Genomic DNA, 26,956 nt, shown 5'->3' on the forward strand with positions numbered 1-26,956 from the left:
TATTTTTCTGCGAGTAGCTCAACAGATCATTAAGTACATGAAAAGAAAAGGAAATAAAAGAAAATACATAATAGGGCAACACAACAAATACAATGTAACTACATAACACTGGCATCGGATGAAGCATACAGGGTGTAGTGTTAATGAAATCAGTCCATAAGAGGGTCATTTAGGAGTCTGGTGACAGTGGGGATGAAGCTGTTTTTGAGTTTGTTCGTGCTTGTTCTCAGACTTTTGTATCTCCTGCCCGATGGAAGAAGTTGGAAGAGTGAGTAAGCCGGGTGGGAGGGATCTTTGATTATGCTGCCTACTTTCCCCAGGCAGTGGGAGGTGTAGATGGAGTCAATGGATGGGAGACAGGTTCGTGTAATGGACTGGGCTGTGTTCACGACTCTCTGAAGTTTCTTGCGGTCTCAGGCTGAGCAGTTGCCATACCAGGCTGTGATGCAGCCAAATAGGATGCTTTCTATGGTGCATCTCTAAAAGTTGTTAAGAGTTAATGTGAACATGCCGAATGTCCTTAGTTTCCTGAGGAAGTATAGGCGCTGTTGTGCTTTCTTGGTGGTAGCGTCAACGTGGTTGGACCAGGTCAGATTTCTTGGAGATGTGCACCCCTAGGAATTTGAAGCTGCTAACCATCTCCACCTTGGCCCTGTTGATGCTGACAGGGGTGTGTACAGTACGTTGCTTTCTGAAGTCAATGGCCAGCTCTTTAGTTTTGTTGGCATTGAGGGATAGACTGTTGTCGCTACACCACTCCACTAAGTTCTCTACCTCCCTCCTGTATTCTGACTCGTCGTTATTTGAGATCCGGTCTATTATGATCGTATCGTCAGCAAACCTGTAGATAGAGTTGGAACCAAATTTTGCCACGCAGTCGTGTATGTACAGGTGGTATAGTAGGGGGCTAAGTACACAGCCTTGCGGGCCCCGGTATTGAGTACAATCGTGGAGGAGGTGTTGTTGTTTATTCTTACTGATTGTGGTCTGTGGGTTAGAAAATCGAGGATTCAGTTGCAGAATGAGGAGCCAAGTCCTAGGTTTTGGAGCTTTGATATGAGTTTGGCTGGGATTGTGGGGTTGAAGGCGGAGCTGTAGTCAATAAATAGGAGTCTCATGTAGGAGACATTGTTGGCGAGAAGCTCTGGGAATGAATGTAGGGCCAGGGAGATGCCGTCTGCTGTGGACCAGTTGCGGCGGTATGCGAATTGCAGTGGATCAAGGCGTTCTGGGAGTATGGAGGTGATGCGCTTCATGACCAACCTCTCGAAGCACTTGTCAAGAGATCCAAGAGACCCAAGACACTTGAAGGTCAAGTCAGGAGATGACACAAATTTCCTGTCACAGCTGTTTCCAACACCCTCCACCAGCCCACAGAGACACTCACCTCGGATGGGCACTTTAGTGAAGAGGCTCCTGGGATACTCTCTGGTGCGCACTGTAAAGTTGCTCTGGTACATCAGATGGAGGTAGGAACACCCAAATGGACGAAAGGTCGAGGGCGGGGTGACCCCAGGGTCTAGCTGTCGTCCAGATGTCCCATCGATTTGTGGAGATGCAGTCACAGAGTCAGGGACTACATGAGGGGTTGTTGGTAAGCATCCAGCACCTGCAGGTGCAGTTGGAGGAGTCCAACTGTGTGCAGGAGCAGGGGGTGGTGCCAACCATGCGTGCCACCCAGGTTAACACTGCACAGGGGTTTTGGCTACGGATGGGATGGAGGGGCAGTTGGAGTGAGCTGCAGAGGCCTCGGAGTCGTCTGGCTTTGCCAGTCCTGGTGACTCCCCATTGAATGCACCATGATGTTGACACCTTCAGCGATGCTCCTCAGTGGCTGGGCCATTCTCAGAAGTGCCTCGGCAATATCGACCTGCATGTGGGACATGTCCCTTAGTGACTGGGACATGATGTTGAGGCCCTTAGCAATGGTCATCACAGACTGAGCCATGCCTTGGGCACCATCACTTAAGATGCGGATATTGTGATCCAGGCTTTCTACTGCAGTTGCCTCCCTAGTAGTGTTGGCCTCAGTGCATTGTCAGTAACATCTCCTGTGCCCGAAGCCTTTGGGAGATCTCGAATCGACAATGTAGTCGCTGGAATGTCTCTGACATCTCCTCCTGAATGTCAAGGCTGTGTTCCATCATCTGCATCAACTCTGGGAGAATGTCAGCATCTGATTGGGACCCAGCTGTGTCCTGGGATCCGGCAGACCTGCGACTGCTGTTTCCCTTGGGTGTACCTGCTTCCATCTGGATCAGTAACTGTGTGGTGCTCACCAGATTATGCCCCAGAAGCCTGTCTACTAATATCACCCACCGAGGTGTGTGTTTCTGTGCTGGGGGGGAGATGCGGGTGATAGCTGTGCTGCCTTGTCTTTTTTGTATCTTCGGAGATCTCCTCTGAGATGGTCTCTTGGCTGGCGGGGAGAGGGCGGGGAGGGGGGGGGGGAAGACTCCAGATGGCCTGGCCTCATCAGATGGAAATCCTGTGAGACAGTGGACATGTGGTCAGTGAGAGGGAAAGATAATTTTTTCTGACATGAACAACTCACTTGAGACAGGTTATCTGGGTGAAGAGGGAGTGACTGCTCTCGCTTCGGTCAACCTCACGATCTCCAGGGCCTGTTCCTCAGAGGGATGAGGACTTGGATCTCTGGCATCCCACACCCCCGTCTTGGCCCTATCCTGCTTATTACGGGCTATCTTCTCCTGTGGGGACAAAGAGAGGGCATTGTGAGCCACCACTCGATGGGTCATGGGGATTTATAGCAGGTGGTATGTATGGGCACTGCACCTTGACATGAAAGGGTTGTGCTGGTTGGTGTATGCTGTGGCGTTTCAACTGCTCATCTAAATGCTTTTAAAATGTTCTGCAAAGTTAGTTGTCCTGAGTGAAGCCAGTGAAGGCACTGGCGTAACCAGGCCGGGGTCGAGCCTGGGACCCTGGAGCTGTGAAGCAATTGTGCTGTCCACAATGCTACCGTACTGCCCAATGAACCAAACCAAGTGTTAGATTTGTTTGTGGGAGAGCACTTTGGAGATAGTGATCACAATTCGGTGTCTTTCACTATTGCAATGGAGAGGGATAGGGCCATACGGCAGGGCAAGGTTTATGATTGGGGGAGGGGTAATTATGATGCGATTATGCAAGAATTAGGGAGCATTAGATGGGAACAGAAACTGTCAGGGAAAGGCACAAATGAAAAGTGGAGCTTGTTCAAGGAACAAATACTGCTTGTCCTTGATAGGCATGTCCCTGTCAGGCAGGGAGGAAATGGCCGTGTGAGGGAACCATGGTTCACAAAAGAGGTTGAATGTCTTGTCAAGAGGAAAAAGGAAGAGTATGTAAGGATGAGAAAACAAGGTTCAGTAGGGTCCCTTGAGGATTACAAGGTAGCAAGGAATGAGCTGATAAAAAGGGCTTAGGAGTGCGAGGAGGGGGCATGAGAAGTCCTTGGCGGGTCGGATCAAGGAAAATCCCAAGGCTTTTTACTCCTATGGGAGAAATTAAAGAATGACCAGGGTGAGGTTAGGGCCGGTCAAGGACAGTAATGGGAACTTGTGCATGGAGTCAGAAGAAATAGGAGAGGCGTTGAATGAATACTTTTCTTCAGTGTTCACAAAGGAGAGAGGCCATGTTTTTGAGGATGAGAGTGTGATTCAGGCGGGTAGGCTGGAGGAAGTAGATGTTCTGAGGAAGGATGTATTAGCAATTTTGAAAAACCTGAGGGTCGGCAAGTCCCCTGGGCCAGATGGGATATACCCAAGGATTTCCGGAAGGCAAGGGATGACATTGCAGAGCCTTTGGCTTTGATCTTTGGGTCCTCACTGTCCACGGGGATAGTGCCAGAGGACTGGAGAGTGGCGGATGTTGTTCCTCTGTTCAAGAAAGGGAATAGCACAGTGGGTTAGCCCTGGTGCCTCGCGGCGCTGAGGTCCCAGGTTCGATCCCGGCTCTGGGTCGCTGTCCGTGTGGAGTTTGCGCGTTCTCCCCGTGTCTGCGTGGGTTTCTCCCCCACAACCCAAAGATGTGCAGGATAGTTGGATTGGCCACACTGAATTGCCCCTTAATTGGAAAAAATGAATTGGGTACTCTAAATTTACTTTTAAAAAGGGATTAGGAATGACCCTGGTAATTATAGGCCAGTTAGTCTTACTTCGGTGGTCGGGAAGATAATGGAAAATGTCCTGAAGGATAGGATTTATGACCATTTGGAAAGATGCAGCTTAATCCGGGATAGTCAACACGGATTTGTGAAGGGTAGGTCTTGCTTCACAAATTTGATTGAATTCTTTGAGGAGGTACCAAGTGTGTAGATGAAGGTAGAGCAGTTGATGTCGTATACATGGATTTTAGTAAGGCGTTTGATAAGGTTCCCCATGGTTGGCTCAGGAAGAAAGTAAGGAGGTATGGGATAGAGGGAAATTTGGCCAATTGGATAAGTAACTGGCTATCACATAGAAGATAGAGGATGGTGGTGGATGGAAATTTTTCAGACTGGAGACCAGTTGCCAGCGGTGTACCACAGGGATCAGTACTGGGTTCTCTGCTATTTGTGAATTTTATCAATGACTTGGAGGAGGGGGCTGAAGGGTGGGTCAGTAAATTTGCTGATGACACCAAGATTGGTGGAGTAGTGGATGAGGTGGAGGGGTGTTGTAGGCTGCAAAGAGACATTGATAGGATGCCGAGGTGGGGTTTAACCCTGATAAGTGCGAGGTGATTCATTTGGGTAGAAAACATTTGAATGCGGATTACAGGGTCAACGCCAGGGTTCTGAGGAATGTAGAGGAACAGCGAGATCTTGGGGTTCATGTCCACAGATCTCTGAAGGTTGCCACTCAAGTGGATAGAGCCGTGAAGAAGGCTGATAGTGAGTTAGCGTTTATTAACAGGTGGCTTGAGTTTAAGAGCCGTGGGGTTATGCTGCAACTATACATGACCCTGGTGAGACCACATTTGGAGTATTGTGTGCAGTTCTGGTCACCTCATTATAGGAAGGATGTGGAAGCATTGGAAAGGGTGCAAAGGAGATTTACCAGGATGCTGCCTGGTTTGCAGGATAGGTCTTGTGAGGAAAGGTTGAGGGAGCTAGTGCTTTTCTCTTTGGAGTGGAGGAGGATGAGAGGCGACTTAATAGAGGTTTATAAAATAATGAGGGGGATTGATAGAGTGGACGTTCAGAGACTATTTCCTTGGGTGGATGTAGCTGTTACAGGGGGGCATAACTATAAGGTTCAGGGTGGGAGATATAGGAGGGATGTCCGAGGTAGGTTCTTTACTCAGAGAGTGGTTAGGATGTGGAATGGACTGCCTGCTGTGATAGTGGAGTCGGACACTTTAGGAACTTTCAAGTGGTTATTGGATAGGCACATGGAGCACACCAGAATGACAGGGAGTGGGATAGCTTGATCTTGGTTTCAGACAATGCTCGGCACAACATCGAGGGCCAAAGGGCCTGTTCTGTGCTGTACTGTTCTATGCTCTCTATCTACTCATATTTGAAAACTGCCAAGTGCATGCCTCTAAAGCTTGGGTAAATGATGTGCCTTGTTTGGTGTGCTTCTGGTTCTAAGTGTACTCACATTTCCTACTTCCGATTTAGGGACTTGGGAAGCCTAATGTTTAGGCCATGGAGTCAAATTTTACTTTATGATTACATTTTTTTTCAAAATTAATTTTGTCATTAATAACTTGCTTGGATTTTTACTGCACTTTTTTTTGGGTTCTTTCAGAAATGCAGATACCCGGAAGATCCCCCCTGATCATACATTTGGTGTTTTATTGCATCCTGATGAATATGGTAATGATTTAAATATAAACTGAAATTTCTAGTGGAATTAACTTTAATTTAACATCTGACAATTATCTAGACTTACCGTGGCTGAAAGCCGATAGTATAATTTTAAATGTCTTAATAGCACTTCCATTGTACTAGTGTTATATTTATTTCCCCATTGATGTTGTTTAGCACTTGTATTTCAACATCCCTCCTTTGGTATTGGGGGCCACAAAGTGTGGCTGTTTTGCCTCCAAAATGGCACCCGCACTGCACACATATATTTCTCTTGCGAGTTGTGCCAGCTCCTACTAAATTGGAGGGCCAAGTCCCAGCAATCTCATGAAGTTGAATGTGCATTCAACAGCAGGAACAAACCACAACGCCACACCACCCCTCACCCAACCTGTGTTTAAATGATTTGTGACTAATTTCAGGTATTGCTGATTAATTTCCACTTACTTTTGCTGTTGTGATTGTAGAAGTATTTGGTGGTATCTGGAATTGTTTGAAGTTGTTCAAGTCTACAGGGAGTCGTGTGGCTGTCTTCAATAATTCTTCACAAACAACTTATTTCCCTACATATCTGCAGTAGATTGCATCTGTCTTGGACTACAGCATGATAGGGAAAATCAATATAGGTGAAAGAGAAGGAAGATGCGCTGGAAAAGGGAGGAGGAGGAGGAAGGGGAGAAGGGTTCTCAAGGAGACCAAATCCGTCCAAAGTATTCAGGGAGAAACTTTCCGACCTGAACCTTTGTGAAGAACGGGCTGAATTCTCCACTGTCGGGATTATCTGTTTTGCCGGCAGCCCGGGGCTTTGCCAACGGCATGGGACTGCAATGAGAAACCGTATTGACCAGCCGGCGCATCTGAGAATCCCGATGGTGTGCCGCAAAATCTGGTGCAGCGGGACAGAGAAACACACGCATGTTCTCCCGCCGGAGCTGAATTATACCAGTTTTGCGATCTCCTTGTGGTTGTAAAGCAGGATACAATTCACTGTTCCACTCCACCCAAATTTATGCATGACGTGAAATACAAGGGATTCCCAGTGAATCTCAATATTGTGTCGCCATCTTGAGTGGGTGGCCCAATAGCGGGGTTCCGCAGCCGGCCACACACCCCTCCCCGCCCTGCACCGCAAATTGACCACAACCCCCTCTCCCCCACATGAATCAGCCTCTATCTCCCACCCCCACATTTCCTGGGTTGCTCCCCACACCAAGTACGGGGGTAACCCGACCCTCCCTCCCCCCCCACCCCAGGGCTCCCGGGACCCTTGTAATAGCGGATCCCCCATGGATCACTGTAATAGGGTGACCTTACACAGGGACCCCTCTAACCTCCCACAGACACCCTTGTAATCGGGGAACCCCCTCCCCCCCCACAGACCCCTGTAATATGGAAACCCCTGTAATAGGGGGACCACCCACAGGGACCTCTGTAATAGGGAGACACCCTTCCCCCCCATGGACCACTGTGATATGGGACCCCCCAAGAGACCCCTATAATGGGGGGACCTCCCTCAGGCACCTCTGCCTAAAGCAACCCCTCCAAAGATCCCCCCCACACACAGACCCTCTCCCCACACACACACTCCCCCCCCCCCCCGAAAAAAACAAACAAAAGGGAAGTTGGAGAGAAGTCCAACAGGGGTTGTGCGAAGAATTATAGCTGTAATACTTTATGTGTTCATTCCTCCAAGGAGAGCAGCTGGGCCTGCTTCTGGTTCCTACAGATCCATTATCAACAAGCCATTCATAGCTTTCCAGTAGTGGTCTGTGATTGGCAGCTTGTAAAAACCAACTGCAGCTTTGACCCATTCATATCCTTTCACGCTTCAGTGACCTAAGTGATGAAACCACTTAAACATTATAAACATTGACCACATCAAACCGGTATAAGTGCATTCCAAGCACTAAGTGCATTCCAAGCATTAAGTGCATTTCAATCACTCAAGCCTGCGATGTCACTGCACTTACCTATTTTTGAGGGATCCAAGCTCTGCGCTAAGCCCCGTGCCAATTTTGTGCCAGGCTTCTCCATGCTCCTTGACAATGACTAGGCTTTCTGGCAGGCCAGCCAATGCACCAAGCAGTTCATTGCACAGACTCTTCGGAAAAGTCTCTAAACTATCTTCTAAAGCATGTACAGTGTCATAACTGTGCCAGTAGCCGTTCTTCATCATGCTTCTTCGCCTTTCAGTTCTTGCTCCTCCAACACTGCTGGCCATATTTTAGCTCTTGGGTATTGAGAAAGAGAAAAGCAGAAGGATTGGGTTGTGTGGGAAGAAGCAAGAAGTGCAAGCTTACACCCCCTGAGCTTGTAAATCAGAAGAGATTGTGGGATGAGGGTTACGTGGGATATAAGAAGGAGGATTATGATGCAGGGTGCTATTGTCTTTAATAGTTTGAGCCTCGCCACTAACCATGGCTTCTATGATGGCTGCTGCAATGATGGAAATCACTGTCTCCTCCATCGGGGTTAGGTGCTGCATCCATGCTCATCCCTTGATAATTAAGTGTTGCTAGCTCTGGTTGTGCATCACCTTGTCCTGCAATACAGGGAAATGTGGTAGTGAGTGTGGTGTAATGTGTTCGAATAGTAGACAGTATGCAAGCTGCAAGATGTGGGTGTGAGGCTTGCAGCAGTGTTAAATATATGAGGGTTGTCATGATATTCAAGTGAACATCATAGCACATACACACATATATAGTGATGGACAGATCAATGGACCAATTGGCACACACAACACGACAGCCAATCACAGACAAGAGCATACACAGTACAAAACAAGGAACACAACACTTCCTGGGCAGTCCAGCAGGAGACGGCTCAGGGCACAGACCTCATTGCCAGTCACTCAGACAGTCACCATGTGCTGAGTACCAAGTTTGTTATATAAATAGTTAAAAGAAATAAAACTGCGTTGTACCACTCGCAACCGTGTTGGTTCGTCTGTGTCTCAGAGTACCCAACACATCAAGGGTGAGGTGAAGCTTCATTGTATTTCCATTTTATTCTTTGCATCCAATGTTTTGCTTTTGTTGTTGCTAATTATGCCATCCTACCTAGGCCTCTTGGTCAGATATGCCGTTTAGTTGACTTTTGATATAAAGTTAGCCTATTAATCATGCCTGATTTCCATCGTTACAATAATTTCAATTCCAGATATTGCTTTGATTATCACCTTGAAATAAATGAGGATCTACTATAACAATTAAAAATATGTTTTACTTCTTTAGAGATGAAAACCTTGAGCTTCTACATCTCCTACATGAAAATATGCAATTGTGTATTTGGCCATGCCAACTGCAAACAAATTCCTAATCATATGAAAGAATTTGCACCTTGATGTACAAATAAATTCTAAACGGTACACTTTTGTAGAGATAAACCTACACTGCTCACCCAATGGATATTCAGAAATCTTCTAAAAGCTCCACCTCAATGAATGTATTATTTTTCAGGTGTAGGGGACCTTATTTACTATAGGAAGCCGACCAAATTCCTCCGAGAGAAAGACAGGGATCAGGGGACCTTCACTACTCTCCGCCAGCATTTGATGAAAACTAACTTCCATAATTTCAAATCGCTTCTTCAAGCTTTTCGTCATTATGACAAGGTAAATGATTTTAGGGCTATTATTATTTGCTGTCTTAACAATACAGCAGTTGCACATCTAGGGCTGGATTTTCCCAATGGAGAAGGGAAAGAGGAGTAACATCTGCTCTTGTTTCAGAAACTCGCCTCTGATGGTTTCCTGACGGTGTTTTGGATTTTCCTCGGGGTGAATCCTTAATTTACTGTCCATTTAAAGCTTGTGGAGCAGGAACAGAGACAGGTTTGAGACACCCATGGAAGCCAGAGGCTGTTGATAGGCAGAGTTTGTGCCAAAGCCTGCTACTGCTCCACATGGACCCCAAATGGCACTTGGGAACTGTAGCCCTGGCACCCATGAGGGAGATTGAGAGATCTTCTTTCCTGAGGGTGGCAGGAGGATGCCACATCATGATGCAGCATAGGAACATAGGAACGGGAGTAGTGCATTCAGTCCCTCAAGCCTGTCCCGCCGCCATTCAGTGAGATTGTGGCTGACCTATGACCTAACTCCATATACCTGCCTTTGGCCCATATCCCTTTTTTTGCTTAATCAAAATTTATCTATCTATTCATAATCATATGAAATCATATCAAATCTATCTATTTTATGTTACAATTATATAGAACATTGATTAGGCCACATTTGGAACACTGTGTCCAATTCTGGTCACCGCACTTCCAGAAGGACGCGGAGGCTTTGAAGAGTGTACAGAAAAGGTTACCAGGATGTTGCCTGGTATGGAGGGTATTAGCTATGAGGAGAGATTGAATAAATTGTGATTGTTTTCCCCAAAGAGACGGAGGCTGTGGGGGCAACTTGATAGAAGTTTATAAAATTATTAGGAGTATAGATAGGGTGAACAGTTGGAGACATTTTCCCAGGGCGGAAATTACAATTACAAGGGGGCACAAGTTCAAGGTGAGGGGGGAAAGGTTCAGTGGAGATGTGCGGGGGAAGGTTTTTACACAGAGGGTGATGGTGGCCTGGAATGCACTGCCAAGTGAGGTGGTTGAGACAGATACGTTAGCGACCTTTAAGACATATCTGGATAGGTACATGAACAGACGGGGTATAGAAGGGGACAGGCGGTTGGTCTAGATAGGACACTTGCTTGGAGGGCCGAAAGGCCTGTTCCTGTGCTGCATTGCTCTTTGTTCTTTTTTCTATCTCTGATTTAAAATTAACAACTGATCTAGCGTCTGTTTGTGGGAGAGAGTTCCAAACCTCTACCACCCTTTGAATGAAGTTCTTCCTAATATCTCTTTTGAATGGTCTAGCCCCAATATTTAGACTATGCCCCCTAGTTTTAGAATCTCAAACGAGTGGAAATAGTTTATCTTTATCTACCCTGTCTTTCCCTGTTAATATCTTGATCACCCCTTAACCTTCTAAATTTTAGTTAAAACAGGTCTAATTTGTGTAAGTAGGGATAACTCTCTGTTCAGCGTCATCTCCCTGCAGAGTTCCATAATTCTGATTCTGATGTGGTATCCAGCAACGTCAAAGAGAGCACCAGTCATCTAGGCGATGCATGGGTGTTCAACCATCCGTGAGATGCCCTGGAGGTCCACAGCTGATGAGGACACAGATGTTTGTGACCATCTGGCTAGAGAGTTGAAGTAACCTTTACCATTGGACCTCAGTCATCTACAAGTCTTTTTGCCTTTGCCTGTAGATCCTGTAGACCCTGTGCTCAATGTTGTGTCTCCTTTTGCTTTGTGCCCTTGTTCCTCTCCTCTGGCCTCCTAATACACAACATTTTGCCCTTGCTGCCCAGTCTGCTGTTCCTCACTACCAATGGCCTCGATTTTGGTGGATGCAGCCTTCCTGGTGGTCAGTCCAAACAGCCTTGCCACTTCCCTGAATGAACAGAATTTTTAACGTTGGCTCCTCCCCTGAGCTGCAGTGGAACGTTAACTACAAACACTAAAAAAATTCCAAAATCATTTGTACTTGCCCCACAACACTGTCTCCCCTTGGTTATCTGATTGCAATAAGTAGCAGTTATATTTCCCATTGTTATTTCAAGATTACACTAGTAGTTGTGACCATTGAAGCAGAGTGACCAGAATGATAATTTTACAGCATTTTGTTATGAGGACAGATTTTGGGAGTAATTTTGAACCCGCACTCTCCATTCATGAGAAAATCGACACAATCTCAAAGTCCAGCGAGAATCGAAAAATGTGATTCTCTCTGACGTGGTTGGGCTTTTGCAATTTTACCCCCACCCGCTCCGGTGGAGTAGTGCGAATCGCACTGCGGAAACTGGTCAACCTCATTTCAATACATGTCTTTCGTGAGGACTCTCTCCAGACCTCCCCCCCCCACATGGAGTATTTACCAGACACACCGACTTCATTTACAGCAGGTCTACAAAAACGTGAACCTGGCAGCCTCATCTTTGAGGGTCTTCACTGCTCAGGGTGCACCGGAGAGGGTGTGGGAGTCACAGATATGTTCAATACAAGGCCGGGGGTCCATTGTGCCAATCAAATCTACATAGCGAAAGTTCATTACCACTGATTGAAGTCCCAAGCATCGAACTCCAATGCTCATACAAGAGTCCCTATCACACAGGATACACTGATGTGAACCCCAATGCAAGGCTTCATGGTGAAGGCTTATCATCATTACTCACCACATTATATGCCATAACGTCTTTGAGGTGCCCTGTGAGGATGCAAACATGAGTACATGCGTCCACTTAATAGCCCTGTCACCTAATGCAAGAATGGAGGAGTGAAGAGGCCTTAAAAAGGGGGAAGCGCATCGCTGGAGTTCCTAGATGAGTGGAGGGCTGAGGGCCAGGGCTTTCTCAGGAATCCTCATGCCTCACTTTAGTGTTATTCTCTTTTCAGTGCATGAGGAGAATGGGATTCCAGGAGTAGGAGCAAATAGGTCAGATCCAGATCAGAAAAATGGAGGTAGAGCATTAGCTAGTGATGTAGAAGATGTAGTGATAGACTTGGAATTACAGGAGAAGCAAAGTTTAAAAAGTGTGCACCAAGGGAAATTGATAGGGTTGAAGTATTTATACTTCAATGCAAGGAGTATTACAAACAAGATAGATGAGTTCAGGGTACAGGTAGACACATGGCAGCAGGATGCCATTGCTATCATGGAAAGCTGGCTAAAGGAGGAGCAAAATTGGCAGCTCAATATCTCTGGATATAAAGTTTTCAGATACAATGGGTGAGGGGGGGGGGGGGGGGTTAGCACTATTGGTTAAAGAATCAATTCCAGTTGTGAAAATGGCTGGTATACTAAGCAGGTCGACAAACAAGCCTTTATGAGTTGAGCTTAGAAATAAAAAAAGGGGCAGTCACACTACTGAGAGCACCCCCCCCCCCCCCGCCCCCCCCCCCCCCCCCCCCCCAATAGTGAAAGGGAGAAAGCAGAGCAAATATGTAGGCAAATTCCTGCCTGTAAGAAAAAGAGGGCAATAATAGTAGGAGACTTTAACTATCCCAATATCAAATGAGATTCAAACAATACCAAAGGGCACTGAGGGAGCAAAATTCATGCAGTGTGTCCAGGAAACCTTTTCAATCAATTAGTGTTAATGAGAGGAGATGCAATTTTAAACTAGTTTTGGGGAATGAAGAAGTAGGCGAAGTGACTGTTGGCGACTATGTCGAGGATAGTGAACACAATTCAGTTACATTTAGTATTACATGGAAAAGGACAGAGATAAAGCAGGAGTAAAAGTTCTGAACTGAGGGAAGACAAATTTTGTAGGAATGAAAAGGGACTTCCCTGAGGTGGACTGGACAGAACTGCTAGAGGATAAATCAGTGGAAAACCAGTAGGAAGCACTAAAAAACGAGATCCTAAATGTACAAAGTTGACATGTCCCCTCCAAAAATAAGAGTGGTACTGCAAAATCTGGACCCCTCTGGTTGTCTAGAGGAATACAGGGGAAGATCAAACAAAAAGAAAACATACAATAGGCATAAAGATAGCCTAGACGAGTATAGGAAGTGCAGGGACAAAGTAAAAAAGGAAATATGGAAATCAAAGAGCGGGCATGAAAAAACATTTGCAAATGAAGTTAAAGAAAACCCAAAGCTGTTTTACCAATATATTAATATTAAAAGGTTAGTTAAGGAAAAAGTGGGACCTGTAGTGATCTCTGTATGTGCATGTTCATAAGGGGTTAATGTGTAATCAGTAGCATCAGATTATCACTAGAGGGCAGTACCAACAGGGGTATAAAAGCAACCGCATTGTGCCTCTCTCCCTCTTTTGGGTGTACTGTGACGAGCGAGTAGGAGTATTGATTAGCTCAGAGTAATTAGCGTAGTTAAACATAGTTACTATATTTAGATCTTGTTAACCTTACTACTAGTATTAATATTAAAGTAAAGAATTCACAAAATAATTGTTTTAGTTACTCAATAAACCTTTCATCACTACTGGACAACTTTGAGTCTTTTTCACCAAGATTCAGACAACCTCATCAGCACCAGGATTGAGTAGCGTATATTACTTTCAGTAGTATAACCAAACATACTTCAGAAGCGTAATAAACAGGACCTATCAGAATTGAAGAAGGGAACTTGTGTGTGGATGCAGAGGTTATGGGAATGGTTTTAAATGAATATTCTGTCTCCGTGTTTACAAAGGAAAGGGATGATGCAGATATAGTAGTCCTGGATGATCGTTGTGAGATATTGGACGTAATAATCACAAAGAGAGAGGAAGTACTCGAAGGATTGAAATCCTTGAAAGTTGATAAGTCACCAGGGCCAGATGGATTGTTTCTGAGGATGCTGAAGGAGGTCAGGGTGAAGATAGTAAATGCTCTGAGGATGATTTTGAATTCTTACTCGATACAGGGGAGGTACTGGAGGACTGGAGAAATGCAAACATGGTTTAAAATGGGATCGAAGGAAAATGCGAAACAATTAAAGGCCAGTAGTGAGCAAATTAGTAGAATAAATCTTGAGAGATAGGAATAACTGCCACATAGAAAAGGATGGACTAGTCAGGATGATCAACATGGTTTGGTGAACCACATCACATGAGCCGTTTCTTTGAGGGGGTATAAGATGTGTGTGAACGTTGCGGGAGGGGGGGGGGAGGGGGGGGGCGGCTGCCCGCAAACCACGTTCATATGTTTTGGTCCTGTCCAAAGCTGGAGGATTACTGGAAAGAGGTTTTTAGGGTAATCTCGAAAGTGGTGCACGTGAAACTGGACCCTGGCCCTCGGGAGGTCATATTCGGGGTATCAAACCAGCCGGGATTGGAATGGGGTGCGGAGGCAGATATTGTAGCCTTCGCATCCGAAGGCGGATCCTGTTGGGATGGAGATCAACTTCTCCATCCTGTGCCCTGGCGTGGCAGGGGGACCTGCTGGAATTCTTGACTCTTGAGAAGGTTAAATTTGAACTGAGGGGAAGGATGGAGGGGTTCTACAATTCATGGGTGTTATTCATAATGCATTTTCGAGAATTGGATTACATCGAACATTAGGGGGGAGGTGTTGGGAGGACTGTATGTGTTAATGGTGACTATGGATGATTCCTGTTTCCTCTTTGTTATTTGTTTATGTTAACATGCGGGCTGTTGTTTGGGGGTTTGGTGGGAGGATGGGATTGTTGTTGTTGATATGGGGATTGACATTGCATTTGTTACTGATTGTTGTTTATTGTTGATGGGTGGAAAACCTGAGAGAAAATGTAAAAAAGGAGAATAAAAATATATATTTTTAAAAGCCCTACCTGCTACAGTAGTGAACTCGCCAACATTGAGGGCATTTAAAAGTTTATTGGATAAACATATGGATGATAATGGCATAGTGTAGGTTAGATGGCTTTTGTTTCGGTGCAACATCGTGGGCCGAAGGGCCTGTACTGCGCTGTATTGTTCTATGTTCTATGTTCTATGTTCTATGGTTTAGTAAAGGAAGGTCTTGCCTCACAAATTTGATTGAATTCTTTGAGGAATTGTCAAAAAGGGTTGATGAAGGTAGAGCAATGAATGTTGTGTACATGGATTTTAGCAAGGCGTTTGACACATGACAGATTAGTCAAAATAGTAAAAGCACATGGGATACAGGGTAATGTGGCAAACTGGATACAAAGTTGGATCAGTGACAGGAAACAAAGGGTAATGGTCGATGGATGCCTTTGCAAATGGAAAGTTGTTGTAGGTGGTGTTCCACTGGGCTCGGTATTGTGTTATATATATTTATTTATTAAAATGAAAAAAAATTAAAAAATTTAGATTACCCAATTATTTTTTTCCAATTAAGGGGCAATTTAGTGTGGCCAATGCACCTACTCTGCACATTTTTGCGTTTTGGGCGCGAAACCCCGCAGACACGGGGAGAATGTGCAAACTCCACACGGACAGTGACCCAGAGCCGGGATCAAACCTGGGGCCTCAGCGCCGTGAGGCAGCTGTACTAACCACGAGGCCACCGTGCTGCCCTTGTGTTATATATTAATGATTTGGACATGAACATGGGGCGCACAATTGGGAAATTTGCAGTCGACACACAGATTGGCCGAATGGTGGAGAGTGTTGAGGACAGCTATAATCTCCAAAATGATATAGATGGGTTGGTGGAGTGGGCGGTAAAGTTGCAGATGGATTTTAATGCAGAAAAGTGTGAGGTCATGCATTTGGGGAGGTCAACAGTTATAGCGAGTATAAATGGGAATATGCTGAGAGGGATAGATGAAGTGAGAGATCTTCACAGATCCCTAAAGGTAGAAGTTCAAGTAGACAAGGTTGTAAAGAAGGCATATGGAATGCTCTGCTTCATTGGCAGAGGAATAGAATATAGAAGTAAGGATATAATGTTGGAACTAAACTTGGTGCGGCCACAACGGGAATATTGTGTGCAGTTCTGGTCACCACATTAAAGGAAGGATGTAATTGCTCTGGAGAAAGTGCAGAGGAAGTTTACAAGAATGTTGCCAGGGCTAGAAAAGTACAGCTATCAGGAGAAATTGGATAGGTTGGGGTTATTTTCCTTAGCACAAAGGAGGCTGAGGCGTGTCTTGATTGAGGCAGAGAATTCTAGAACCAGGGAATATAGATTCAAGATAAGTGGCAGAAGGTGTTATTGGGGACATGGGGAAGAACATTTTTACGCATACGGTAGTGGATGTCTGGAAATCACTGCCCGATCAGAGTCCTGTAGAGGAGAGGGAGGCTGAGCCCATTGTTGTTCAGGGAGCAGCATCACAAAGGATGGAACCCCGTTGGAGAGAGTCTCGGCCAAGGATATTCCGACGGCTACAGATGTCAGAGACACAATGCAGTAGATTACTCCACCAGTCCCGGTCGGACAGTGGACCGCCTTTGCCATGTCCTGCAAGAGCTGGCACCACATGGAATAGGACACCCACTGCCCGTGGCCCTTAAACTAATGACCGCTCTGAACTTCGAGAGGCTTATTTCAGGGTAGCACTGGTGATTTGTGTGGCATCATAGATTGAAAATGAAATGAAAATCGCTTATTGTCACAAGTAGGCTTTAAATGAAGGTACTGGCGCCTGGTCGGGGAGGCTGGTATGGGAATTGAACCCGCGCTGCTGGCCTGCTTTAAAAGCCAGCTATTTAGCCCTGTGCTAAACCAGCCCCAGAATCATAGAGTTTATAGTACAGAAGGAGGCCATTAGGCCCATCGAGTCTGCACTGGCCCTTGGGAAGGGCACCCTAATTAAGTCCATACCTCCATCCTATCCCCATAACCCAGTAAGCCCACCTAGCCTTTTTTGGACACTAAGGGCAATTTAGCATGGTCAATCCACCTAATCTGCACATCTTTGGACTGTGGGAGGAAACCGGAGCACCCGGAGAAAACCCACACAGACATGGGGAGAACGTGCAGACTCCGCACAGACAGTGACCCAGCGGGGAATCGAACCTGGGACCCTGGAGCTGTTAAACAACTGTGCTAAGTACTGTGCTACCGTGCAGCCCTAGTCAGCTGCTCACAAATGCATTAGAGAGGTTACAGATGTCCGCCATGCTCGGGCCCACGTATATGAATCTTGACCGGGACTAGGAGCACCAAGATGCCAGGGCCATGGGCTTCGCCCATTTAGCTGCCATGCCCCAGGTGCCGGGTGTGATAGACTGCACCCACTTGGTCTTGCAGTCTCCATGGCATCATGTGGCGCCATTAATGAACCGCAAGGGATTCCACTCCCTGAGCTTATGGATCATAGAATTGTAGAAGATGGATTATAGAATCATGCATATCGACTTCCAGTGACGGGGATGTGCTGAGAAGTCGCACATCAGGTGGCTCTCCTCAGCGAACTTTAAAAATAGTCTCTTTTTGTCCGAAATAACCTGTTAATACCAAGGAAAAACATCCCCACACCACGACCAACAACATGATGAGAGAAAAATGCCAATTAGCAGCCATTCCAGAGGCCGTGTGGAAACCAGAAGCGGGGAAAGGCCTGGAAAAACAAATGACCGAGCCGGTCGACACACGGGGCGATGAAACCCGGGCCTCGCCAGAGCGATAGGGACTGGCCCACCGCACATGGAGCCCCCCCCTCACCAGGGGACGGGTGGAGGATGTTTCTCTCAAGTGAATTGAGAGAGCATCGGGAGGAGACAAAATCAGATATCCAAGCTGCGGTCAAGGGTGCGGTTACTGAAGCTCTGGCGACCATGCAGGTGGCCATAGACAAGGTGGAGAGGTGACTGGTAGCCCAGGAAAATACAATTAAACAACTGGAAAGTCCCACAACAGACCAGGGTGACCGGATCGCCGCCCTAGAGAAAGCGGTGGCAAGGCTGGTTGGGGCAGAGGGGAGTTTGAAGGGGAAAATGGAAGACCAAGAGAACTGGTCGAGGTGTCAAAACCTACGGATCATGGGCCTGCCGGAGTGGATTGAAGGTAGGAACCCCACGGACTATGTGGCCCAAATGCTGGCAACCTGGTGGGAAGGGATACCTTCCCCAGCCCACCAGAAGTCGAGAGAGCGCACCGGTCACTCCGAGCAAAGCCCAAAGTTGGGGAACAGCCGAGGGCGATAATCGTTAAAATGCACTGGTACCAGGACCGGGATCGAATCCTGCGCTGGGCGAGACAAACTAAGAACTGTAACTGGGAAGGTCACCGTTTCGGATCTGCCAGGACATTGGGGCTGACCTGGCCAAGCGCCGGGCAGAACTTAATAAGCCGTGCTGTACAAAAACGACGTAAAGTTTGGGATGCTATACCCAAGGAAGGGGACGCATCTTCACGGCCCCTGCAGATGCGGACAAGTTTGTCTCGGAGATCGGACTGGAGAAGCGGCAGCAGGGACAGTGATGAAGAGCTCATAGGAAGATACTTTTATTTTTTACTTTCTAATTTCTGAATTGCCAACTGTGCACCACCATGTCGACCACTTTGCTTGGGATTGTACTGCCTCTGTGTGAGCACAGAGACAAAGCCAACCACCTGCTGGTCCACCAGCTGAGAAAGCAGGCAGCCACAAGGGAAACAGCCTAGATTAGGGACAGCAAAGGCATCTTAGCAGCAGAGCCGGAAAAGATCAAAGAAGCATTCAAGACCTTCTACCGGGCGCTGTACATTTCTGAGCCCCAAGGGACCTGAGGATGAAGTAGTTTGTTGATGAACTGGACATGTCAGTCATGGGGGAGGATAGGAGAAGGGACCTGGAAGCACCACTAGGACTGGCAGAGGTCATGGAGAGTATCAGCTCCATGCAGGTGGGAAGGCGCCCGGACCAGAAGCTTTCCCGGCGGACTTCTACAAAAGATTTGCAATGGCACTGGCCTCGTCCCTGCGGGAGATGTTCATAGATTCATTGGTGAGGGACACCGTGCCGCCTACGCTAGCTCAAGCTAACCTCATGTTTTTTCATGCATATGGCATACAAGTTGATCTCCTTTTTGCCGACATCGATGGAATGTGTTTCTAATAGTCACAAATGCAATATTGTAAAATGAGCAGGATTTGTTATTCAGTTATTTTCAGCAATCACACCAGGCCCCTGAATAGTGCATGAAGCCTATAATATCGTAGCCTACATCTTATTATTAATGTGACTAGATACCGTGCAGAGTAACCCAAGTCATTTGTATTGTATTTTATTAAATTATTAAATTACAGTTGTACCCTTTCAAAACATAAACCACTGTATTGATTTTTTTTTCAGTTCTGTTTGTTTCTTTCCAGAATGGTGATGGCAAAATTGACAGAGAAGAACTACGAGATGTCTGTTTACAATTTAACTTGAAACTAGACCCCAAATTGATTGACCAATTAATTGAGTACTGTGATATCGAAGGGGATGGCACGATTAACTTCTTGGAGTTCGCAAATTTTCTGAATTGGAAAGATAAAATGCCTTTGGGAGAAATAGAAGAAAAGATTATTACAAAAGGTGCAAGATGTTTGTTCTACCTGATGAAAGTTTTTAACAACCTTATGCCCTTTTATTAAACAAAGGCTTCTTTTATTAAACATAAGCTCCTTCCCCTACAGACGATGGCTACAGGCTAGTCGCACCGGAAGATATTGTACCATTAGATATTGGAAGCTCAGCTAAGACACTCAGAACTATAATTAAAAAAGAAGATAGGTCTAATGGTCACTATTGGAAAACCTCTTCACTGATCAATGCAGTCGTAGGGAGTTACTCACCAGCTGGTAAGTGCATCCAAGTCCATCTTTTCATTTATCTTGAAAAAAAAATTTTAAATAAAGAATTTTGTGTTTTTATATGGAGTATATGATTACATGGTGAATTTGTATTGCCTGTAATCTGCAATTTTGAATAAAAATGTGTCTTGTACAGTGGCACAAATCAAGCAGTATTGGATTGATAACTTGTAATATGCAGCACCTCATATTCAGTTGCATCGGAGCCAACTGAATTAAATACCAGGTACTGCGCTTAAAGGGCAGCTGAGCTGATACCACCCATTTTGTGCTATCAACTGAAATGAATTTCTACCCCTTTAAATCAAAATTTTGGTTTAGGTCGTTAAAAATTGACTAAGTATTAGATATTCCACATATAATTTAGAAATTCAATAAAGATTGTTATAATCCAGAAAACCAGATGGCGAAGGATAGAACTAGAGCCAATCTTTACACTTACAAGCATTTATTCACTGAGCTTAACATTACAAGCATACAGTCCGCACCCAATTGCTACTTTCAGTCTGTGTCTACTAATAGGGGCGGAAGTAAATCCTTGGTTAATACCATTGTTATAACCTGCCTACTTACGATTGGCTGGGGACTAATGACTATCCCACAATCCTATGGGAGTATGAACTTCCCCAATGAGGGGGCAGAGAAACTCCTAGTATAAATAAGCTGGCCAGTTCAGGAACCAGCAGGAAGGAGAAGGTAGCAAGGGAAGTTACTGCTACTGTTGTGTATATATTATTATAGTAAATAAACGTTATTACTTTGTATCCTTAAAACTCGTGCTGGATTCTTCATGGCCCTTACAAAAACCATGACCTACATTAAACACAGTTAATCTACAACTAGCAAAAATACTCCTGGAAATAATTGTTACTGGGTGACGAGGTAGTGTACGACTTATAATGGGGTTGATTTTGACAGACTTCGACTCCATTAACTGGCAGAAATGATCTTAAAATGGGTCAAATTGTTTTACCGCATCTTTAATACTGTTGATGCAACGAGCTCCATTTGTAATGGGGAAAACTGGTAGTTGACCAAAGCACCCTCTTTTTTACTGGAGTTAAACTCAGCACTGTTCCTTACTTACCTGGTTATTCCTCAGTCTGCTGCTTCAATCTTCTGCCAAGACACTCATTTTAAAGTCTGCACTCCAATTTCCAAATGCTGCAATAGATTAAATCTGATTTTCCGCCACTCAACACTCCAATCGATATGGATATGCAAATTCAGGAAAGACCTGTGCCCCTGTGTCAATACTTTCCCATACTGCCGACAGTCAAAATCTTCATTAGCAGAGACCGTGACACAATTCACCTAATGGAAGTCCACCTCTAGTAAGCTTTGTTTTATGTTATGCAATTGATTTCTTCTATAGAGAACACCTCTAGGTGGTTTTTAAAAAAAATGTACCTAATTTTCATGATGACCTCCAGTTAGGTGAAGGTAGACTGTTCTTAAATGCAACTGACAATTAAAAAATTGATGTATGCAATTTCTGTTGTGCAGTCATTAAAATGTCTTCTTTTATTTTAATGAGCCAATAAACAAAGGAGGCACATTTCTGATCAGTACTTGTGGCATCCAGAAAGCGCATAGACTAATTATTTTTACACCATAAGAATGTGTTGCCACAAGTGACTGATGAAGCAGAATTGGTCTTTCCATTTAAGGAGGAATTAGTTTGACTCTTGAAGAAAAATACTAAAGCAAAGTGTCTGGAATAGGGATTAACGTAGTTACCTCTGATGTGAAGCCAGCTGTGACAAGCTGGACCAACAGCAGATTCTGTGCTGAGATTCCTGCTTCTGGTAAGGTGGCAATGTACTCATGTTTGTTGCTGAATCAGAAAAACCACAATCCGCAGCCATCAATCGGTTCTCAATTCTTGTGTGTCTAATTGACAAACAATCTCAGATCCAAATTCTCCATGCCCATAAAAATCCCTATCAAGTTTCATCATTACCCTTCACTTCTCCCGAGAGAATAGACCCTATCCATTAATTTTAATAAGGAGCAGTGCTCTGAAAGCTAGTGATTTGAAACAAACCTGTTGGACTTTAACCTGGTGTTGTAAGACTTCTTACTGTGCTCACCCCAGTCCAACACCGGCATCTCCACATCATTAATTTTAATGAGTGGGAAATTGTGGGACTGTGCATCTGGATTTCTGATATATGCCCCCAGAGTCCAAAATGCACCACTGGGAATGCTGAAGGTGGAAATTTATCCGATAAGACTATGGGCACGATTCTCCGGCCTCAGTATGCTCTTGCTCAAGCAAAACTAGGCCGGTGAATAGTGGGAGAGGTCGAAAACGAGAACCGCGGCAGGCGGCAAACAGTTTGCGATGCAACCGGCCCGCTCCCTTAGGCGAAATCGGGATCTCGCTGTAGCGTGGCAAGAAACCAATTATCACCACTTAAGCCCTATTTCCATACAATTAATGGGAGCCACCACTTATCGAACGGCCTCCTGTCATTCATCGGCCTCCCCAGCAAGTAGTCACATTGGCACCGATTAGTACTCCTTGTGAAAAACGTGTGCGGTGATATGCCTGTGCACAGTTATGCATATAGTTAATAATGTGACCTCCAATCAGCTGGTGATGATAGAGATCTATCACATGGCTCAAGACACCTGCCAATTGGTAGTAAGACATATAAGAAAACAGTTGCACTTAGAGTAGCTCCAGGAGAATTCACTGAATTCATTTAGTAGCCGTCGTCTCTATCGTACTTCCTTAGTTATCTTTTCCATGTGTTTGTTAATAAATCATCTCTTTGCTTAATCAACTATATGTTCTGTGTACATCATTACAATGGTTATATCACAGAATACAACAACGTGAATCTGGCAAAAGGGCTTCTGTGGGGAGCCGAGGAGATGAGTAGCCATCTTTGCTCACAGGCAAAGAGCCCAGGGTGCTGGACTTGCCACCCCAGTGCTGGGCAGGGGGTGGGGAACCCTGGCTGGGGATGGCGGTCCCTCCTGAGGATGGGTCACCAAGGGAGGGTTTGGGGGAGGCGTGGGGTGGAGGGGCAACTGGGGTGCAACTGCACACGGCACCACCATGCTAACCCCTGGATCATGTGTACCCATTTCGGGGGCAACCATTGTCCCTGCCCGTCTGCCCCACCGACCATTCATAACCCCACCAACTGCTGAGGCCTCTGACCCTGCAGCTGAAGGCTATTGCTAATAGGGAATAATCAATTGTGGTTAAGTGAGCACTTCATACAACCCAAGTGGATACCTTTTTAAAAATAAATTTAGAGTACCCAATTCAATTTTTCCAATTAAGTGTCAATTTAGCATGGCCAATCCACCTACCCGGCACATCTTTTTAGGTTGTGGGGGCGAAACCCACGCAAACACGGGAAGGATGTGCAAACTCCACACGGACAGTGACCCAGAGCCGAGATCAAACCTAGGACCTCGGTGCCGTGAGGCAGCAGTGCTATCCACTGTGCCACCGTGCTGCCCTCCCAAGTGGATACCTGTGGGTGGGCGGGCCATGTAGCATGTGGGAGCCATTGCCTAGCATCCCAGTCAGACCGTGATGCCTGGCCACTGTGCCTGAACACTGCGGGAGGCAACACTACACATGCAGCAGCCAACATCCCAACACCCAGGGGATAAGACACAGCTCTGGGGAACATGTCCACGGCTGGAAGGTGAGTGAGTGCCACGGGGAGGGGACCAGCATCTAGTCCAGATGATGTTATGAGCGGGTTTCTGGGATACAGGGTCTGGGGTCTGGTGAGGGGAGCCCGCTGCGGCCAGGAGTGCGTGGGTAGGGTGTTCCAGGTGGAGGGGGAAGAGGAGGGGGATCAATGGGGGAAGGAGGTTCCCCGGTGAAAGCAACCGCTGTTTGTCAGTTTAATACCCTCTCCCAATGTCTTACAGATATTGAATGCTATGACTAGGATTTTGGACCCAGCAGAACTTGCCCTAATGATTCTACTGCTAGGCCGGGCGGCCAAACGCCAGAGGCGGCGACATCTGCAGCATCTGCAGATGCTCGAGGTGGTGGACCATGTGCCGGACCCCGCCCCACACCCTGAGGATCCGGCCGCCCATTAGACCAGGGTGGGGCCCAGAGGGGGAATCCCGCGATGGCCCAGGGTGTACAGGCATCGCTGGTTCTTTGAACAGATGTCGGACAGCATGTGCCGCAGGAGGCTCCACCTCAACAAGGAGATGGTGTGGCATCTGTGCCATGTCCTCGCGGACTTGAAATTTCATGGAGGAGGAGGACACCACTCCCGGTGCTGGTCAAGGTCACTGCAGCCCTGAACTTTTACGCCTCAGGATTCTTCCAGGGCTCTAGCGGAGGCCTGTGTGGTGCCTTGCAGACCGCAGCCCACAGGTGCATCAGACACGTCACGGATGACGTTTGCTGGGCGGGAAACTACATTAGTTTTGACATGGACCAAACCCAACAGGATGCCTGGGCAGTAGGTTTCTCCGCCATCGTGGGATGTCCCAGGTCCAGGGGGTAGTGGGTGGCACACATGTTGCCCTGCGTTCACCGGGCCACCTGGGAGTGCCCTACATTAACAGGAAGGGGTTCCACTCCCTGAACATACAGCTCGTGTGCGACCACCACATGAAGATCATGCACGTGTGCCCATGCTTCCCTTGGAGTGTCCACGACAGCTACATCCTGGGGCAGTCGGTCATCCCCGGTCTCTTCGAGGGCCAATCCAGGATGGTCGGCTGGCTCTTGGGACATGGCTAATGACGCGAGTACGGAGCCGGAGACCGAAGCGGAGATCCTGTACAGAGTGGCCCATGCGGTCATCCGAGCTGTCATAGAGCCGTGTGTGGTGTTGGGTGCTCTGAGGTACAGATGAACCAACACGGTTGCAATTGGTACAACGCTGTTTTATTCCAACTTGCTATTTACAGATTTGTCTTGATACTCTGCACGTGGTGACTCCCTGAGTGTGTTGTTAATCAGGTCCTGTCCTTGTCCTGGTCTCTAGATGGACTGGCCACCAGGTGTCGTGTTCCTTGTCTTATACTGTCTCTGTCCTTGTCTGTGATTGGCTGTCGTGTTATGTGTGCTAATTTGTCTGTTGGTCTGTCTATCATGATGTGTGTGTTTGAATATCATGACACCGTGCATTGAACTCCTCAAGATCCGGTCCCGATGCTTCGACCGCTCTGGTGGTGCACCCCCTGAAGGGTCGCCCGTTTTGTGGTGGCCTGCTGTGTCCTTCACCACCTGGCACAGCAGCGGGGCGAAGAGATGGGAGGTTGGGGATGAGGAACATGTGGCCACCTCCGAGGAGGAGGACGAGGATGATGAGGCGGTGCCGCACCAATAGTGGCTGGAGTAGGAGCCTAGAGAGAAACTGGAGGACCAGCCGGAGGCTGCTGGACAGGCAGCAGCAGCGAGGGGCCGGCAAGCCAAGGGCCAGGGAGGATCTCATACTTGCCTGATTCACGTAGGACGTGGTCTGGTCCGACTGCTGTCTCGCCTGAGGTTCCTGCCATCACCTGTTCTATATCAGCAGCTGTGTGGTGCTCACCAGATTGTGCCCCAGAAGTCTGCCCACTAATGTTTCCCATCGAGGTGCGTGTACCTGTGTTGGTGGAGCATCGGGCTGACAGCTGTGACGCCTCGATCGTGTCTTCCTCAGAAATCCCCTCTGAGGTGGTCTCTGGGATACTGGAGAGGGGGCCATCTGGGATGGGCTGGTGCCGCCAGCTGGAGGACCTGCGAGAGAATGGACAGGTGGTCAGTGGGAGGGATGGGTCAGTCAATTAGGCAATAACAACTCACGTTTGAAAGGTCCTCCGGGTGGAGCCCGGTGGTTCCTCATCTCTGCGGTGTCCGCCAACCTCAGCCTGGGTGACCGCCCTGTCCTCGGCCACCCCAGTCACCTCAAGGGCCTGCTCCTTGAAGGAGGTGAGGATTTTTAAGTCTGGCACAGCACTGCTAGTCTGGGCCCTCTCCCGGCGATTGTGGGAGAGCTTTTTCTCAGTAGTCACAGAGAGGGCATCATTAGCCACATGCATGGTTCACAGTGTTGCGACGAGGAGTGTGCTGGGGGGATTGAAGGGAGAGAGGGGGTGAAGAGAGGGTTGAAGGGAGGGGGGTGATGGGAGTGTCATGGGTCGCATAGAGAGTGGGGGGGGGGGTGGAAAGGTGCCACGAGGAGAGGGACGGCACTCACTCGTGCTGCCCAGTGTAGGTCGTTGACCTTTCTCCGGCCAGTCCTCCTGGTCACACTCCCGGAGCTTACAGCTTCCACTACCTCGTCACTGACCCTCCGGTACTGTCGGGGGAACAGGACATCTCTCCTGGCCTCCACTGCGTCTAGGAGCACCCCCAGGTCTGCATCCCAAATCTTGGGGCGGATCTCCTGGGCTGCATTGTTGTGAGCTTGTTGGTGTTGCCTGAACAAGTGCTGCTTAAGTGCTGCTCGACCTAGTTAGCGGGAGGCTGGTTAGCGTCGTCCCCACAAATCAGCTGGTCAGCCTGCATTTGAGGCGAGAAACCCGTAGGAACTTGTTAAGTGGACCAATTGACGTTGAATAGCATTGCCACCCTTGCTGGGTCGAGGGCCGGGAAGCTCGCAGCAGTTCCCGCTCGCTACCACACTTAGAAACCTTTCCGGAGAATCGCGCCTTATGGCTAGTGAAAATTAAGAAAATAGAAAGGATTTCTTTTTTTTCAGAAAAAATATTATTTTGAACTTAATAACTATAGTTATGAATTATTCTCTTCCAGGTCTTTGAAAAGCAAACCCATGTAATACTTCTACTTATGAATAATGCATTTTTCAACTCTTGGTGTGAACTGTCTCATTGTTTTGATGGATGAAGCTAAAGCTTTTTGCTTAAATAAAAACAGAAAATGCTGGCAATACTCAGCAGATCTGACAGTATCTGTGGGGAGAGAAGC

General features: G+C 46.9%; 1 protein-coding gene and 1 long non-coding RNA gene across 2 annotated transcripts in view; one reads left to right on the plus strand and one right to left on the minus strand.

Moving 5' to 3' along the window:
- Window positions 1–26,956, minus strand: part of LOC140424991 (uncharacterized) — a 111,895-nt gene that overhangs the window by 64,850 nt on the left and 20,089 nt on the right. The gene's annotated exons all lie outside the window — the stretch shown is intronic.
- Window positions 1–26,956, plus strand: part of efhb (EF-hand domain family, member B) — a 98,533-nt gene that overhangs the window by 62,246 nt on the left and 9,331 nt on the right. Inside the window, exons 8-11 of the mRNA XM_072508744.1 lie at window positions 5,739–5,806; window positions 9,256–9,410; window positions 19,555–19,762; window positions 19,864–20,028. Coding sequence (XP_072364845.1) covers window positions 5,739–5,806; window positions 9,256–9,410; window positions 19,555–19,762; window positions 19,864–20,028 — 596 coding nt within the window. The remainder of the gene's footprint in view (window positions 1–5,738; window positions 5,807–9,255; window positions 9,411–19,554; window positions 19,763–19,863; window positions 20,029–26,956) is intronic.

The sequence above is a fragment of the Scyliorhinus torazame genome, chromosome 6 (genome assembly GCF_047496885.1).
Source record: "Scyliorhinus torazame isolate Kashiwa2021f chromosome 6, sScyTor2.1, whole genome shotgun sequence".
Classification (NCBI taxonomy): domain Eukaryota; kingdom Metazoa; phylum Chordata; class Chondrichthyes; order Carcharhiniformes; family Scyliorhinidae; genus Scyliorhinus; species Scyliorhinus torazame.